The sequence below is a fragment of the Lytechinus variegatus genome, chromosome 2 (assembly GCF_018143015.1).
Source record: "Lytechinus variegatus isolate NC3 chromosome 2, Lvar_3.0, whole genome shotgun sequence".
In the NCBI taxonomy this organism is placed as follows: domain Eukaryota; kingdom Metazoa; phylum Echinodermata; class Echinoidea; order Temnopleuroida; family Toxopneustidae; genus Lytechinus; species Lytechinus variegatus.
In genome coordinates this window covers 6,913,911-6,931,577 of record NC_054741.1, presented here as the reverse complement: position 1 = coordinate 6,931,577, position 17,667 = coordinate 6,913,911, and the positions used below count along the sequence as shown (strand labels likewise).

General features: G+C 34.5%; 1 protein-coding gene across 1 annotated transcript in view; it reads right to left on the bottom strand.

The window, feature by feature from the left end:
• Nucleotides 1–6,873: 6,873 nt before the first annotated feature.
• The window catches only part of LOC121407182 (oxidative stress-induced growth inhibitor 1-like), a 30,879-nt gene continuing 20,085 nt past the window's right edge, over nt 6,874–17,667 (bottom strand). Inside the window, exons 3-6 of the mRNA XM_041598136.1 lie at nt 15,549–15,682; nt 14,407–14,598; nt 10,957–11,045; nt 6,874–9,308 (exon numbers count right to left, since the gene is read on the bottom strand). Coding sequence (XP_041454070.1) covers nt 8,300–9,308; nt 10,957–11,045; nt 14,407–14,598; nt 15,549–15,682 — 1,424 coding nt within the window. The 3' untranslated portion in view covers nt 6,874–8,299. The remainder of the gene's footprint in view (nt 9,309–10,956; nt 11,046–14,406; nt 14,599–15,548; nt 15,683–17,667) is intronic.

Below are 17,667 nucleotides of genomic sequence, written 5' to 3'. Positions count from 1 at the left end.
TCCTTTATTCACTTATTATTCATTTATTTTTTTTTTGGGGGGGGAGGAGGGGGCATAATCAAATGTACATGTATATTCATTGATATTTCCATCTTGGGATGTTTCCCCCTGGTTTCATGAAGCTTCTTGTTAGAGATTTCCAGTTCAAAAGAGTTAAGTACCAATGAGATGCAGAGATTTCAGTAGCTTTTTACAGTTGTTGGTTAAAATCACTAGCAAACCTCATCATGGAGAACTCCCATTGCATTCTATCACAGTCACAATCAACAGCTTCAAGAGAACCAGTCAATTAAACAATTCATACAGATTAGATGGTGATTTTTATTACAATTTGATTTAATCATGAGGTACATACAATCAGAAGACTTGGTGACATTGATTTTTTTTGTGTTGACATCTTTAGATGATCAGAGATAATTAAGGCTTGACAAACACAAGTTCTTAACTACAAACCAATGATTTTGAGAAAAGTTTATCAATTTTAGTAATATCCTAACAAACAATATCATATTTGCTTTCATTAAGTAACAAATACATACATGGAGCTTGATAAACTATTCATGTTTTGAATAATTAATATAGTTGCTTTGTAGAATCAAACATCACTTTTACCACAATCATTGTTTTGGGGGAAAAGCCCTTCTGCTTGCCAACCATTGATATAAATTGATATACATCTGATATACATGTAAAGCAGTTCAATTCACATGCCAATATCTAAATGGTTCATAACCATACAAAACAAAATTGTCTCCACATTATGCAATATGCAAAATATACATCTTCATGATTTGTGACTAAAAAACAAAAACAAATACAACTTGAGAATACAAAACATGTCAGTACCACTAGAATGTTGTGTATTACTGTATAGATTGTATACTGTATAACCTTTGTATATAAACCTGCTACCTATTTGGCAATCACAGTGAGATTGCTATAATGGTGAATAAGTATGGCAATGTGTCAACTGCAAAGATGAACTAGCTGTGTCATCACTTGATAAGAAGCTGCTGACAGTTTCTTCACCCTGTGACTTGTGAATGACACCGTGGAACAAGTTAGCATAACAAGATCAATGAAAGTTTGAGTAAAATTGGACAAACATAACGAAACTTGAGCACTTGCATGTCGAGAACACTAATGCCATGGAGATCCTCCCATTGGCAATACGCACAAGATCTGTGACGTCACAGATGCACAACTCTCCCGTTTGGACACTGAGGCCCGTATTCTGAAGTCGGGTTTAACTTAAACTCAGGTTTAAAGTTGTGGTTTAAGTATGGGAAGAAAAAAGTATCAAAATTTTTAGTTGTATGTTTCTTATGTTTACCGTGCCTTTTCCTGATTCATCGATGGTGAAGACAATCATCTATTAATACTTCCTAGACAATTATGAATGATTGAGAGCCAAATGAGCTGAAATATGATATCTCTACCGTTAATAAGAGGCTGCACTCTACAAGCTCCGCTTTTTAGCAGCCTCCTCCATTTTCAACCTGATTTGTAATAATCTTGAATATAATTTTCTGTACAGGAATAATTGAAATATGTTTTGTTATTTATATATGTCAACATGTACAGAAGAAACTGTAATTGTTGAAAATGGAAATAAACGAATGAAATGAAATAATTTGTGTAACAATTGGCTGGCCATAATTAAACCACAACTTTAAACCTGAGTTTATGTAAAACCCGACTTTAGAATATGGGCCTCAAAATATACACCCAAATATCTTCTTTTTGTTCATACTAATGATTAGACAGTCATTTCATCCATACCTTGATGGTTGTGTAACCTGAATATATACTTTCAAAAAAGAATGCATGATCTTACGATTATTTGCACATAACATAACAAGTACAGGGAAGCAATGTACATGCATAGCAATTACATTGTACATGTATGACATCACAGATCTTGGTTGCATGCAAATTAAAGGATCTACATGATCATCAATATTCAAATGTTCATAGGATTTTTCATACACATTCCATCAACTTTTTTTATCTGTTTCTTTGATTTTCATCTTTTAAATGAATTCAACTGATATTGAGGGTTTTAATTATTTCATTCTCCTTTAATAGAGGTGACTACTTTGCGATGGTAATAGAGTTAACATCACTCACAAACCTGCCATGTCTATACTCTCATGGAAAACTGAGGGTTTTGAAGGGTGACATGACTTATTGCCCATGCAACATTTGCTCCACCCTTAATTCCTCTGAAGACACAGGTTAAGGGTTCAGGTTGTGACATGGTTTTGGGATCAGAGTACCATGATGATAAAGAATTGAGATGATGATTGGCTTTAAAGGTGGCTTTTACAATTCATGTCTGGCTTGATGTGCATATTTTAACGAGGAGAAAATGTATGGAAATCATGTCTTGGAATATTTTAGGACATGCCCTCACCCAACCCACACAATTGAGAGTCATTCAACTCCTGGAAAAACAATTCCTGATGAGCATAGGAAAAGGCCCGATCGAAAGAGAACACAGCCGTTCTCATTAACCAAGCAGGTTTGATCTAAAAAAAGATTGTTTTTCCTCTTCTTACTTTGTACTTCAGGAGAACAGCCACATTCCCAGACAGCTATCTGACATCTATGTCCCCCCCACTCACATTTCCAAATACATGCAGAGGCTCCACGGTCCTGTTTCCATAAATACTTGTTATATAAATAACAAAATCAGTTTCTATAAACAAATTCAGTATCAGTACATCAAAATGAATGATTTCAGTAGCTAATGTATGAACCATATTACACATTTGCTATTGTAACAAGTTTTATGAAACAGGCACCAGGTCTGAAAACAGTCAACCCCACACATAATCATACATAATGTAGACAAATTTTGAATTTGATCATAGTTCACCATTTAAATTTTTTCCATGAAAACTTACAGTAAAAATAAAGATATATACAGAAATATCCAAGTTCTGGCATTCGCCTGAATTACAACCAGTAGATAAATGTGTTTGTGCGATTTATGAGCAGTGATGGCAGTTTAAATGATTTTTATACATTATTCTGACCACTGTGGTGTACACAAACAACCTACAGTAACTTGCAGCAATGAAATAATATTTTGCCTTTCATTTTTTGTTGTTTATTTTAGTACTATCAAACTGAATTAATTTCATTCAAATAATAATAGAGGATAGTACATACATTACCTTGTCGAAAGATAAACATATTACAAACAATAATATGAGAATATAAGGACCTTTAGTTAGTTATCAAATAAATTTGATATTGAGATGCATTAATAAGAACTACCCTGTAGCTGTTTATGTAAGTTAACCAGAGTGTATAGTATGTTACACGTGCACTATGTAAATCTGTAATCTATAAAACATATTTTAGTAGAAACTTTCAATTCATAAACCCACATGTCATTACCAATATCATGAGTGAGTGCTTAAGAAAACATATATGTATAGCATAAAAAGGAATGTCATATATGACAATAACCAACCCTATCCCCGTGATCTTTCTTACCTGTATACATCAAAAAGATATTAAATGAATAAAGATTAAAGAATACAAATAAGGAAAACATCAACTATCTCTCATTTCAATATTGCACAAAAGCAAATCAAAGACTTCTTTTCCACAACCACAGAACAGAAATTGCTTCATTAGCTGTGTTACAAATTAAAATATACATTTCTAAAAGTTCATGATGATTTTGCTCTTGGTCAATCAAAATGCAAGATTTAAGTTACTGATAACTAGCTTTCAACTTGGTAATGGCACATTTTGTCAAACATGGCACATAGTATTTTATGAATGCAGCAAATTTTAAGGTCAACAAATCAACAATTTCCAACTTATAAAAACTTGTACAGGCTACATAACATATTCAAAAGTGCCATACAATTTACCCCACTGTAAAACACTATATTATTAATAAATTAGTGTTACTTATTTCATGTTGTATTTCACATTTTCCATTTTCAAATTGCACAGGGTCTTTAGTCAAATCCTGCCACCTTTAGACTTCAACCTTGTTATTCGTAAATACAGGACTATTAACACCATTCTACAGATGACCTTTCCCTAATCTATATCCATGTACATAGTACTCAAACTGGCAGCTTGTCATATAAAATTCTGTAAGAGGAATAGGAGTTGACTAATAGAAGGATGTAACTCACTTTTTGGGCCATTTTGAGACTTTGGTACCAAAATAATCAGTAAGAATTATGCACATTATACATGTACAGGTAATAATATTTGTAGTTTTGCCATATCTAATAAAGACGACACTCGACACATGAGAGATTCTGAGAACGATAACGCCTACATGTACATTTCAAATTTCTACTGCTTATAAAGCAAAATGAGTACTGAACTACATCATAAATTTTCCATTTTTGCATGTCAGCATTTTTTCTTATAGAGCATGATGAAAAAAAACCCACAACACAAATTTGGTGGGAATTGGTCCATGGGGTTCCAAGATATGATATCATGAATAAGTAATTATCCCCATTGAAGTCAATGTATTATTGGGCTAGTTCTTGAACCAGGCACATATAATACATTGACTTTAACGGGACTAATATGTATTCATAAGGTCATACATGTATCTTGGAGTCCCATGGACCGATTCCCACCAAATTCGGGTTGTGGGTTTTTTTCATCAAGTTCTACCAAATTATGGTATCAAAAACACGGAAATACAAAAAAGTTTTTTGTGACGTCATCACTTCGGTACTCTATAATACTCTGTACTTGGCTACAGCTTAACCGAGATTTGCTTGGTGGAAAAATACCAAGCACTTTTCTCAGAATCACAAAGGTTTTTCAAAGTAAAGACTCTAACCCAAGGAGATAATCAATCTGAGGAGAAAGAGTAAGATGAGACAATAAGTTGTTTTGTCAAAATAAGTATTAAAATTATAAGAGAGTTTATCAAAGCTTGATAAGACTTGTTGCAATTTTTCTTCAGGGATCCTCAAATTGACAAACATGATTCAAAATTGCTGATTTTGTAGACAACTCCCCTTCTGTTTAGTGCACATATTTTCAAATATTCACCAAATGTTGTCTTCCAAAAGGCATCTTTCCACCTTCAGAACACAACATATGTTAGGCATAAGGTGGAGGTAATCCGAAATATGGAAAATCAAATGCAAAATTTGAAAAACTTGTATATTGGTATAGTTTTAAAACAAATGGAGAGATGGCTGTCCACAATATCAGCCATTTTGAAGCATGTGCACCAATTTGAGGATCCCTACGGAAAGAAAGTGTTTTCAAACTTCAAAAAAACTTCTATATTAATCTCTCTTCATATTTTACAACTGATTTATATGAAAATTGTTTTAAATTGCTCCTCTCATTTTACTCCGTCCTATGAAATTGATTCTTTCCTTGGGTTTCCTTTATCCCTTCTACTTGTCACACCTAAATGATTTCCTGACTCTATTTTACTGTGAAGAATTCTAGCCACTAAAATGAGACAGTCGTGTGATAATTTACTGAAAAAACATTTTTTGAATTACTTTTCAACAATTTATGATTGACAGAATTTAACAAAATGGAAACATGTACATGCACGTGTAGGTCCTGTACTTTAGAGATGAAAAACAAAATCCCAATTTTCATTTAGCATAATTTGTTAACCTTTAATAACAAATACTTGATCTTGTATTTCCATTCCTAACAAAATTAATGAATAAAGTGGGCTGAAGAGAAAACTTTAAGGAAGAAATAATATATTATTAAAAATACTAATCAAATGAATACAATTAAGGTCCTCTTGATTTAAATAAGAATAAACACATAGGGAAGGAAACTGAATTGAGGTATCAAAAAAGGTTATTTAAATCAAAATTATAAAATTATAAAGCAACCAAAGAATACAAAATGATAATCTTAAGTACTGTGCAAAAAAAGTGAGAAAAAACCTTGTCCTGAACCATCATTTTTCATAAAGTCTACATGAATATCTCTGCAATTTATTGACTAAATCTAGGAGATGCAGGCCTATACAGAAAATCAATTCCAGACTCCAAATATAAAATTTTAAGCAGAAAAGCCAATAATAAGCCAGTTCACGGTTGGCTCATGAATGATCTACTATTCTCAATGACCTTTGCGACTTTTCATAAGGATGAGCACTAACATTTTCAAATGAGGATGATGTGTAAGCTTTCCCGGCAAAGCATTCAAATTCTAAGAAATAAAGGCATTTTGTATACATAAAGACCAGGTGGGTGTTTCATAAAGCTGTTCATAAGATACGAATGACTTTACGCATGACCGGTGATCCTTTCTTGTGCTATGTGATATCCCTATGTAATTTAGTTATGACCTAAGAACATGTTCCAGTCGTGCATAAAGTCGTTCGTAACTTTACAAACAGCTTTATGAAACACCCACCAGGTGACTAGAATAGTATATGAGGGGTGAAGTTTGGAAATCAATAAGCCTATTCACGGTTGTAAACTAAATAGTAAACTGCTATGCAAGGGGACACAATACTAGCCTCGAATAGCTTGTACTTGAAATTACTCACAATAGTGAATGGTAATTTCATTTCCCCGAATCCAACCTAAAAAGTAAAAAGCTGTTTAAGTACTGCAAAATCTACCAAAATCCCCCCCAATTTTGAAATATGACTCTATAAAAGAAGACAACAGAGGCACCCTTTATACAAGAATGAACCCTCCCTCCCCCCCCCCCCCCTCCCCTGTCTCTCTCTCTATTTCTTAAAAAGGACACACTTTTTCATAAATGTAGAAATAAAAAATCCTATTCCTGGATAATTTCACTACATAAACTTAAATTAGAAAACAATTGGATACTTAAGTTACAAGAGAACCATATAAATAAACTTCAATAAGTTCAATTATATACATACAGTATTCCCATTTATTGTACAATTAAAAATATTGAAAGTCAGCTCATCCCTACTGTTATGTATGTACATAAACATATTACAGCTACATCACTCCTCCTTCCAAACTGATTTCAAAAACAAATTTTTTAATTAGGTCATCACATTCAACATTTGTAAAGAATAATATAAAAACTTAATGGTTTACTGTTTGACAGGCAAAATGGGTCTTGCTTTATACCATTCTTAGTCTTTTTTGGTGTGATTATTGTACTGTTTGTCATATGTCCAATAGAGTATACTCTGAGGTTATAAAATAACTACTGCTAATCTATTTTTGTTATTCTTCACATGTCTATCATAAGCCTTGATCAGATGTGGGTTCCTAGTTGGCGTGTATGCATGAATTAAATTTCCAAAGATTATCATGACCAAGACAAAGGCTGTTTTGGTCGCCTGAAGCATCCGAGAAAGCACAGTTAGAGGAAAGGTTGGAGTAGTGCCAGTCTCGACAGAGTTAATCTGATCTTCCTCCAACGAAGATACTCCTCGAAACCAGTAGGAGTATCTTGGTTGGAGGAAAGTTGGAGTCCAGCACTACTCTCACCTTTCATTCGACTGGGCTTCCTCTAACCAAAACAGCCTTTGTCTTAGTCAAGATAAGAGAAATATTTTTGGAATTTTAATCCATGGATGCATAATAGAATCATATTGTAAATTTACCCCCCAAAATCCCTTTGCATCCAGAAATATAGGCTGGATGCTCAGTATACATGCCTTTGAAATATTTAACTACATTGGCAAAGTTAGATAAGGGTCAAAATGGTCTCATGAAACCACAAAAATTTCTGCATTTTCTACAAATAGTAAGCTAATTAAAGGCACTTACATCTCCCCCTTACTGAATAAAAAACGAAATCATATAAAAGGAGTTACATTCAGTTCCATATAAAACAAATAACAAAAAGCATTAAAGAAAAGTGAAATTTAGACAGTTTAGAGACAGAGAACAATGTGACTTTTTAAAAAACTCTGCATGTTACATGTATGTGTATGTCGATGAATGAAAATTGAATTCAAATTCAAGGAGAAAAACATAATATAAACAAGAGAAAAGTTGGCATTGATCATACCAACAAAATATGTCTGGTAAAGTGGTATAAAGATTTTTCAGACAAAATACCACCGTCTGAAAAGTACTGTAACAGCAGCATAATATAAAACACTTTTCCCTCAAAATTTTGCATGGATAACGGAAAACAAGTGTTCACTGGGAATCTGTATCAAATAAAACATGTGAATTTAGATAAATTGATGTTAATGTTTCTTAAGATATTAAACTACATATCAAAAATACTATTTTCCATAAAATGACTCTGTTTAATAGTCAGCAAATCAAACACTGATAAATATCAACATTTTTTGACAATCTCCATATTTGTGTTAGGAGCTCATACAGCATGAATTCTGACAACACTTCTTCTTTACGAGGTGACTGGCAATCGCCAGGGCTCCTCCAGAGGCAAATCGAACAAATGTGTCACCAACCAAAGGACCCATGGCATACAGCCCAGGCTCCGCCTCTGTCTCCATGGTTATGGGATCAACACTTACAGGATTATTCTTGCAGTTGATGTCGCTGCTTTCTTCACCCAGGCTAACCCCTCCACCAGGTAAGAAAGACAGGTCCGGCTTGGCTCCTATCAAGACGGTGACCATTGAGACAGCTACATGCTGTGTTACATCGCTACCTGATATGGTAACCAAGAAGTCCCTGCTGAAATCTAGCACCTGGTGCTTTGGAAATGGCGTGTACCCCTCCTCCTTGAGCTCCCCTCGCATCATCTGCAGGACTCGATAGTACTCTGGGTACACAACCTTGGGCAATTTGCTGAGGGAAATTGCAGAATCCCATGGTGATCTCCGGAAGACATGGACAACTGGCACTCCTGCATTCCGAGCCATCAAAATGGCATCGGCAGCAGAGAGTCCCGACCCTATCACCAGAACAGGATAGGACTGACAACTAAGTTCCCCTTCCTGAATGGCAGACTCAAGGTACTTCAGGTCGTACCTCACATACCGGAATTCGTCTCCCGGAACGTTCAGCCGATTCGGTTTCCCCATCATCCCTGTTGCAAGAACAACGTTGGGAGACAGCACAGTGAACTGTTGCCGGCAACCACAATGGGGGTCGATGTGCTCACCTTTGACCTCAAAGAGATTCTCTCCCTCCAGCTTACAGCATCGCTGACATCGGATCTCCGGCTCTCCACTTTCATCATTGATGACACGTCGGCCCTTGAGACGACGGATAGAAAGAACCTTGGTGTAAGGCACAAAGTTGTCATCCAGCTTCTTGGTCTTGACGTAATCTTGATAGTAGTGTGCCACCTCAGACAATGTCGCTCTTTGTTGGTTGTTCACCACCATGGTGTCCTTGTGTATTTCCCTGTTAAGAAAAATAAGTTGAAATTAAGGCACAGAATACATGGTCAATCTTAATCTCCAAATCAGAACAAGAATAATGATACTCTACAATAAATTTGGTGAATGTGTAAATATCCAATATCATCATTACTATCAATAATCACAAGTCACAAACCACTTAGGTTGATCACGGTACTTCTTTATCCTTTTCCTTGGCAAGGCAGTTTTTGTTCCTCCATCATAACAATTTCCAAAGATAAAGAACTGACACACTTTTACTGTACATGATCAGCAGGCTCTCATTCCTATACAATGAGACATGCAGTCTCAATCAGAAACTTTTACATGTAGGCATGCAAAGACTGAAAAATCTGAGCTAAGTATCTTTGTTTATTGTTTAGAACATGTCGCTTGATTGACTTATTAAAAATCCTTTCTGATTAAATGCTACCCTGGAAATTCTCTTAATCCCAAAGGTTAAACACAAGAGACCAACTATAATCCAGATGCATAGGAAATATGTGTACTTCTATTGGTTCACCATGTCCTTTCATCTGTCAATTGCAATATTAATAGTGAATCTAATGACTGAATTAGCACATCAATACAGAGTATAATAAGAATTGTGACAAGACTAGCAAAAACAACTTTTGGGAGATATACATGTAAGATAAGTGATTTTTTTTATAAGGCATGTGATCACAGATGAAAGGTCTTATTTAATCAGAAACCATTTCACATGTGAGCTGTCTGTAAGAACCTTAAAACCACAGATAAAATTCTTTGTATTCGACATGCTGTATACCCCCATGAACATGTACATGCACAAGTAGCTCCCACCAAAATACAGATACCAAGCTCTAATTTGTCAAATTTTCTTAACAGTAATCTTATGGTAATCACCACTGATATCAATAACCTAATCCCAAATCAAAGGTTCCGTGAGCAGAAGCAAATAAAAGAGCACCCATCCATATATTGACCAAAGAAGACCTCTTGATTCATTCAATAGTCCAAAGTAACCAGACCAGGGTAAATCAGATTTATAGATCAAAATATAGGTAAATCTTGGGAGAAGGACCTTGATTCTCGGAAAAATCAATTATCTTGATACCCCTATGCTTGGGATAATAGTTCAGGCCATTTCCTGCATGTAAGAAATCCCTGTAATACTTTTAAGATCAAGAATAGTTTTGGCTTCACTCATTTTTTTGTGAGTATGGAGGTCCACATAAGTGTTCAAGCTTTAGGCATACAAACCTCATGTAGTGGTATAAATAATGAGCATGACTGATGATTGAATTCTTTGTAATAAAAAATCAAAATCACAAGAAAATTTGGTCTGTCTTAGTTATTCTATTGAGTAATTGATAAATTCATCGGGCAAAAAAAACCTAACAATATTCAAGCTCTGGAAAGGTACGAAAATATTATTTGACAAGCAAAGATGAGACTGTGAGAAGCATCATGAAATGGTAGGCATTCAAATACATGTACTCCTATGACGTTCATTTTCAGTTACATATTGTGAGTCATGAGATTGACAAGATAAAATGAGTTAGGCCTACATCAAAATGCCTGGAAAACTTATTTCTCGGGCAAACGTTTTATCTGTCTTTCGAAATCAACAAGGATAATCAATGAAAGGAAACTGCACGTTATTTGTGTACCTGTACTCAGCTGCCCATTCATCAAAGCTCATGTCAGGCATCTCCATCCATGCTCCAAGACTAAGGGTCAATACAGAGTCATCCATTTCCTAATCAGAAACAAGATAAAAAAATTAATGTAGTTAGAGAACAGTTTTGTTTTGTCCTCAACGACACCAAAGGTATAATGACAACAGTGGTAAGAACATTGCAATTATATTTTGATTGGCAAGCAGATCTGTGCTTAAATGACACAAAATACTATTCAGTCCCTATCAAAACTACATGTATAATAATGTCTTAACATATAATCAAGACAAAATAATGGAAAAATAGACCTACTTCTAAATATTAGAATAAAACATGGTATCTAGCAAACAGATATACATATGTACATTGTAGATCATAGGTGGTATCAATAACATATTGTGAATGTACATGTTGTAATGTACATACATGGTATTACCTAACATCAATAATAAAGCAAAGTATTTCTCTCTCACACTCCAGTTTTATCTGTCTCCTTTCCTAAAAAGTAAAAATATTTGAAGATTTTGACTGGGATGCATGGAAATATTGATTGAAATGGCATTTTGTTTTCCAATATTGTTTTTTAACCAATGCCAGTATTTGCAAGGCATCCATGAAAAATATGGTCAGCAAATATTACAAATATTCAGAATTTCAGATAATCCTATTAAAATCCTAGGATAAAATATGGATATTACAAATGGCGTGATTAATCCTGGAAGCATAATCCCCTATCAAAAGCTATAAATTAAAAGGCTTTCTTCTTTTTTTTTGTAACTACATGTACATGTACATGTGGGCTTATACAATGAAATTTTTATACATACACTTGCTTGACAATGGCACATTTGCATCATTCTTAATACAATTCTTTGGGAATACAAATATCCATATTTGTTTGTAAAATGGTTCAATATTTTCCTCTTTTACGTGACACCTATATCTAGATAGAAGTACTATCTTCAAGTGTGTACAGTCTATTTTAAGTGACAGCTGTCTCTACATATTGTGAGGAAATATCAATATTTTGAATGCAGATTTAATGGCATCTACAATCTACCACTGTTTGTATTAAGAACAAACTCATAGATTTGGATTTGGGTTCAAAGGTTTGTTTCTTATTAAAGGAGTGCCAATAATATTTAGTTTCTCCTAAATTCTCATTTGTTTATGAGACCATAAAAGAATCTAGTAGAAAAGTATTAGAAAATGTGGCAAAATGAATGTATGAACAAGTTGAAAGGTACAATCTCAATGTTATTTTTCATAAAAATTAGTATGTACATACAGCCTTTTATCATTCAAATATCAATTTCATCTAGTACATGTGGCTCATTTCCCATCCATACAATTATGAAATAAAAGTGTAAAGGAAAAAAAATCAAGTGATTACAATAATGCATTCTGTAATTGTATTGACTATAAAATACATTTGGGGTCTGTATTCTGTCACTCTACTGAAAATTCAGACAAAGAAAAAAAGTACACAATCACATGCATGTAAAAGACTAACTGACCCGCAAAAAAAGAAGAAAAGGAATTAGGTCATCTCACTCTGAAGTCTGAAACGTGATAAAGGTGCAGACCTTGGCACCATTTTTTTATATGTACTCCAAGTCCTTGGATCACTATACTACTGTAGTCAAAAACCTTAAACAGGTTCATGCAATGGACTGTAAATAATAGACCTGCTGTTAATGGACTTGTTATGTGGTTTCAAACCGCCTCGATCACAAGAATCCCCGTTAAATTACAAGAACTTTTTTAGATTAAAAAAATCACTGTAATTAGTGTTAATTATTCCTGCATTCACACCTCCCTAAAACATACCCTTAGGGATAAGTTCCTGAAGTTACGAGCATGTGCAGTATGGTCTGATAAGCGAGGCGCGAGATTCATAATAACTAGCTCAGCAGCCACCCAAGGCGCACGAGCCCAACTACACACTAGGCTAAAAGTTCCCGTAAATTGCTTTCACATTGCCAAAATACCTGCGACCTTGGAAAAATCCCTGTGAAAGTTCATGTAATTTTGATAAGTACCTACTATTTAGTGGGTATTTTCTTTCAGGGATATTACACATAATTTGCTTTCACATTGCCAATATTACCTGGTATTTTCTGATCGGGGTAATTTTCCCGATCAGAAAATACCTGGAATTGACGAACTTCGAGGCGGTCTGAAACCACCTGTTGAGTCTTAATATTCGTGAGTTGTGTATACATTGGGAAAATATATTTCTCAAATCAATGAAAGCAAAATTCTTATGCACATATATATGATATGTCCTACACTGTGAATACTTTGTGACTTTAATAATTAGCATATTGAGGAGTTCTTGTCGACATATAGAGGTTTTCTAAAGCAGCAATGGCCTAAGCAGCCTAACAGTTATTGGAACATTGACATTGATGATAGCATGTGAAGAATCAAATAGATCTAATGAAGCATGTACTGTAACAAAACTATAGATGGTGTCTAGTAGAGTAGTACCTGCATAATTCAAAGAATATGATATCAATTTGTGCACTTGAACATTACAACAGTGAGTGTGATCCAGATGGTAAAAAATACAACTGACATAATGACATTTGTTTTACAAATTACTGGTATATACTACGCACATGTATACATCGCATAGAAGTTGCCGTTTTCTGAAGTCAGTGTCCAATTAATTTGACTTTTATGTTAAATCAAAATAATTTGGGAAACCTGTTTGCACTACAAAGGGACATATTTTAAAGAAGTAATTTGTGTCAAGAATACAAAAGAATGCTAAAATTTATCAGTTCAGGAGTGGAAAGATGAAACAAAAATATGAGTTTATTCATACTTTATCTCCTAATTCCATCACTCAAAATGAGCCAAAATAACTAGAGTCTATCCCTAATTTTCATCCCCGAAAATATACATGTATGCAAAGTTGCATGCAACAAATATCAAATGTTGAAATACAATTGTGACCAGCCACCCCAAAACCAACAAATAAATCACCAGGAAAGGTTCTCTGTTAATATTAGCCAAAATGTATGAATCAGAAAGCTAGCTTATCTGAATGAGTTGTAAAGTTGAATAAAAGACAGGGTACATTTACAATAGATTCAACACCTTTTTTGTGGACTGCTTGGAAGTTTCATTGAGACTGCACGGTATGCACATCTCAAGCTTGAGTGAAACCTGAACTTCAAACCTTGTTTCTGCCTTCTTTCTGAAGCTCTCCCATAATATCTTCTGCATTCATTCAAGTACATGTAATTGTGTGGCTTATTTTTTTATCAATATGACAAATCAAGCTTCAGGATGTGCTGTTTCATGCTCGATCAAAACCCAACTATTCATTCAGGGGGCCTTATTGTTGGCATTGGTATGGCAAGTCACAATTGGAGATAATTTTCTTGCTCTCTGTGAGCAGACATGAGCCGACCCCAGCTGATTACTTACCCACCACGATCCACCTGGCTTTCCCGTCCCAAGTACGATATGATCCACAGCATTGGTCTGTTGGTGGCGCCATTCCAAACGAGATTTCTCATCCTCTCCCAGGTCAGCCCCAGGGCGGGACAGGGTGTCAAACAGAAGGGCCACAGGGTTGTGGGAGCGTCCCTCAAGGCCTTCGCTTAGGTTATCCAATTCCTGCATACCATAAAAATGAAATGGATATTAATAATAATAATAATGAGACTTGTAAAGCGCCAAATCCACTCTGTAGAGTGCTCAAGGCTCATAAAGAGCTAAGAGTTAAATAGCAAAGTTTTTAGAAGATTTTTGAAAGTTTCGACAGAGGTACATATTTTTATGTCTTCAGGAAGGCTATTCCACAAAGTAGGGCATGCAAAAGCATTAACATTTCTATTAATTATAGAAAAATCAATACAAAGTAAAGTAACATCTCGCGATTTACATCTGAATGTAGAAGTTTTGTTAAAAGTCATTATTCAAGTGCAAAGAATAATTGATGTACATGTAAGCCTGCATTTATAAGGTTTTTATTCTTTTAAACTCTGTTCAAAAGTGTTTTAAAAGTGCATAAAAAGGGTATCCATTCTGCATAATAGAATAACATACTGTAAGAAGTACATGTATTGTTTTGTGTTTATCATCACAACTTGGCTACATTGTCCTATGATAGTACTGTACTTCACCAATTGCTGTGGTATTCCACAAGTCTACAAGTATCATCAATGAACAGACAAAACACAACATCCAGTCTGGTTCTACACATCACCTCATGCTATGTTGGGCAAGCTTTTGGTACATACATGTAATACATCAACAGATAAATAACATCTTGGGCCAGTTTTCTTGTGCTATGATATATCTCTATGTAGCTGACTTACGTATATGAACATGTTCCAGTCATTCGTAAAGTTGTGCGTAACTTTACAAACAGCTTTATGAAACACCAAACTTATCTAGTTGCCATATGAAAAAGATTAAATTCATTCAAAGATGGATATTCAATTTCAACTGTAGATGGGCATCAGAGAATGCTGCCAATAAAAGAGAAAAGATAAGTATTGATGACTTGATGAAGTTCAATATTATTATTATTTGCCTTGAAATGAATCCAATGTCATACTTACACATTCTAAAATAGACTGGTGTTCATTCCCTTCAAGTTTGAGTTGCAATATAGGGTTTGGATGTGGCTCGCCCGTGAAGTATGGCCAGTTACCAGACAAAATATATGACAGACAGATCCCAGATGGGCCATTACCTGAAAAAAAAAAAATCATTTAAACATTCCATTACCATGAGGCAGGGCAAAGCTCATCAAAATTGTGGTTTTCATACAATTTTATGAATATTACAAATCATTCATGGAAAGGTCACTCTTTTAAAAACCAAATTGGGAAAATGCACCAATTTCCTTTCACCAAAATACATGTACATGTAGGGCCAAAGAGCAAACAGGGCTGTGCACGTACATCTTTATAATCAAAACAAGAGGAATGCCACTGGCAGTCTCGTCTGCACTACGCGATTCGATACAGCAGCATTGCTGACTTTGAAAACAGCTCCAAAAAAAGAAAATTTGTATTTATTATAATAATAAAATACTATGACCATTGATCCATAACGGCATTTGACCATGGTCATGTCACCTACATATACATGTACATAATGTACACGTGCAAAACAACCATTCGGACTTAAAAACCTTATTTTTACATTTCATTAACTAGACCCATAAACTTTCTATTAGTTATGATGCCAATAAAACAAATACCCCAACACTGACCTTTAAATTTTCAGCAGTATGCTACATGTAGTTTGATTTTTCTCTATTTATTCAAATCAGCATTTTCCTGGGGTGGACTTAACCTTTAACCTTGGTTAGGATTTCGATATTGATATTGATTTCCCCCAACATGGTCTAAGTTCATTGCCCTACATGTACATGTAAATGACCTGTGACCTTAATAGTCATGTGACCTGAAACTCTGGCAGGATGTACAGTAATACTTGATTACCCTTACATGTACATTGTACATGTATGTCCAAATTTTACAAACTAGGTCCATATACTTTCTAGGTTATGATGACATATCAAAAACTTAACCCTGTAAGATTTCAATGTTGACGCCTTGATGGCACCCCGGCGGCGTATACATCCCTACACATGGACAGTTTAATTGCACTTCAATATTAAAAACAGAGAAAATCTGGGGCCTGTTGCATAAAACTTTTTACCTGAGAAAACTCTGGTAAAAACTGAAAACTAAGGTTAGTCTGATTTCTGCCATTTACTTTAACACAGGGCAAAAACTCCGGTAAAAACAACCTGAGTTTTCCCAGGTAAAAAGTTTTATGCAACGGGCCCCAGATTAGCTTTTAATAATCATTTCATATAAAGAGAATGTATACAGTGCGTTTAAAAAAAAAGGGACAGTTTTGAAAAGTCTATAAAAAATTTGTTTCAAATATAGATGCTCTAAGATCTTATCTTTGAAATGCCATTCAAAAAAAATAAATTTTGTTCATGCTTAAGCAAACACAGGACGTTTTTGTACAAAAAGAGGCTTGCGCCAAAATGGCAGAAATGGGAAATTTGATTATCTATGCCATACAGTAGTTTTCAAATTATGCTGTCAAATTTCATTTACAAATTTATTTATTTTCCTGAATTATATGGTTTTTCATTTAAACATCTTTTTCCTTTTGAATTTTCCTTCATAATTAAGAAAAGAAGAGACTTTTGTCAACCCAAGTAAGAAGATTTGCATTATTCATTGGGAGAATTTGTAATTATTCAAATCCTTTTATTATAAATGTGAAAAAATTATGTTATTTTACCTTTAATAATTATTATGTGAAACAAATTATGTTATGGTACGTATAAAAGGCAGGAATCCTATTTTCATAGGGGTTATTGAATCCTTCACCACGTTTAATTATGTGCTTGACAGGACAAACAGGAAAGGATTCATGTCTTTCAATGCCAATGGTGTATTGAGTCAACTTTGTGAGCTAGATATGGCAGATCGAATAAAATGTATTAATAAGTTGTGAAGCGAGGAAGCAAACATTTCCACTTTTTTATTAAAATATCAAATTTTTTTATTTTGACATAATATTCAGAAAATGATATCATATTTCACTTTCTATGTTTTCTGTTATTTTCCTTTCCACTTTTTTATTTGGTCATGATTTTTTTTATTGGGGGGGGGGGAGCACCCCAGGCCCCCACCCCTCAGTATG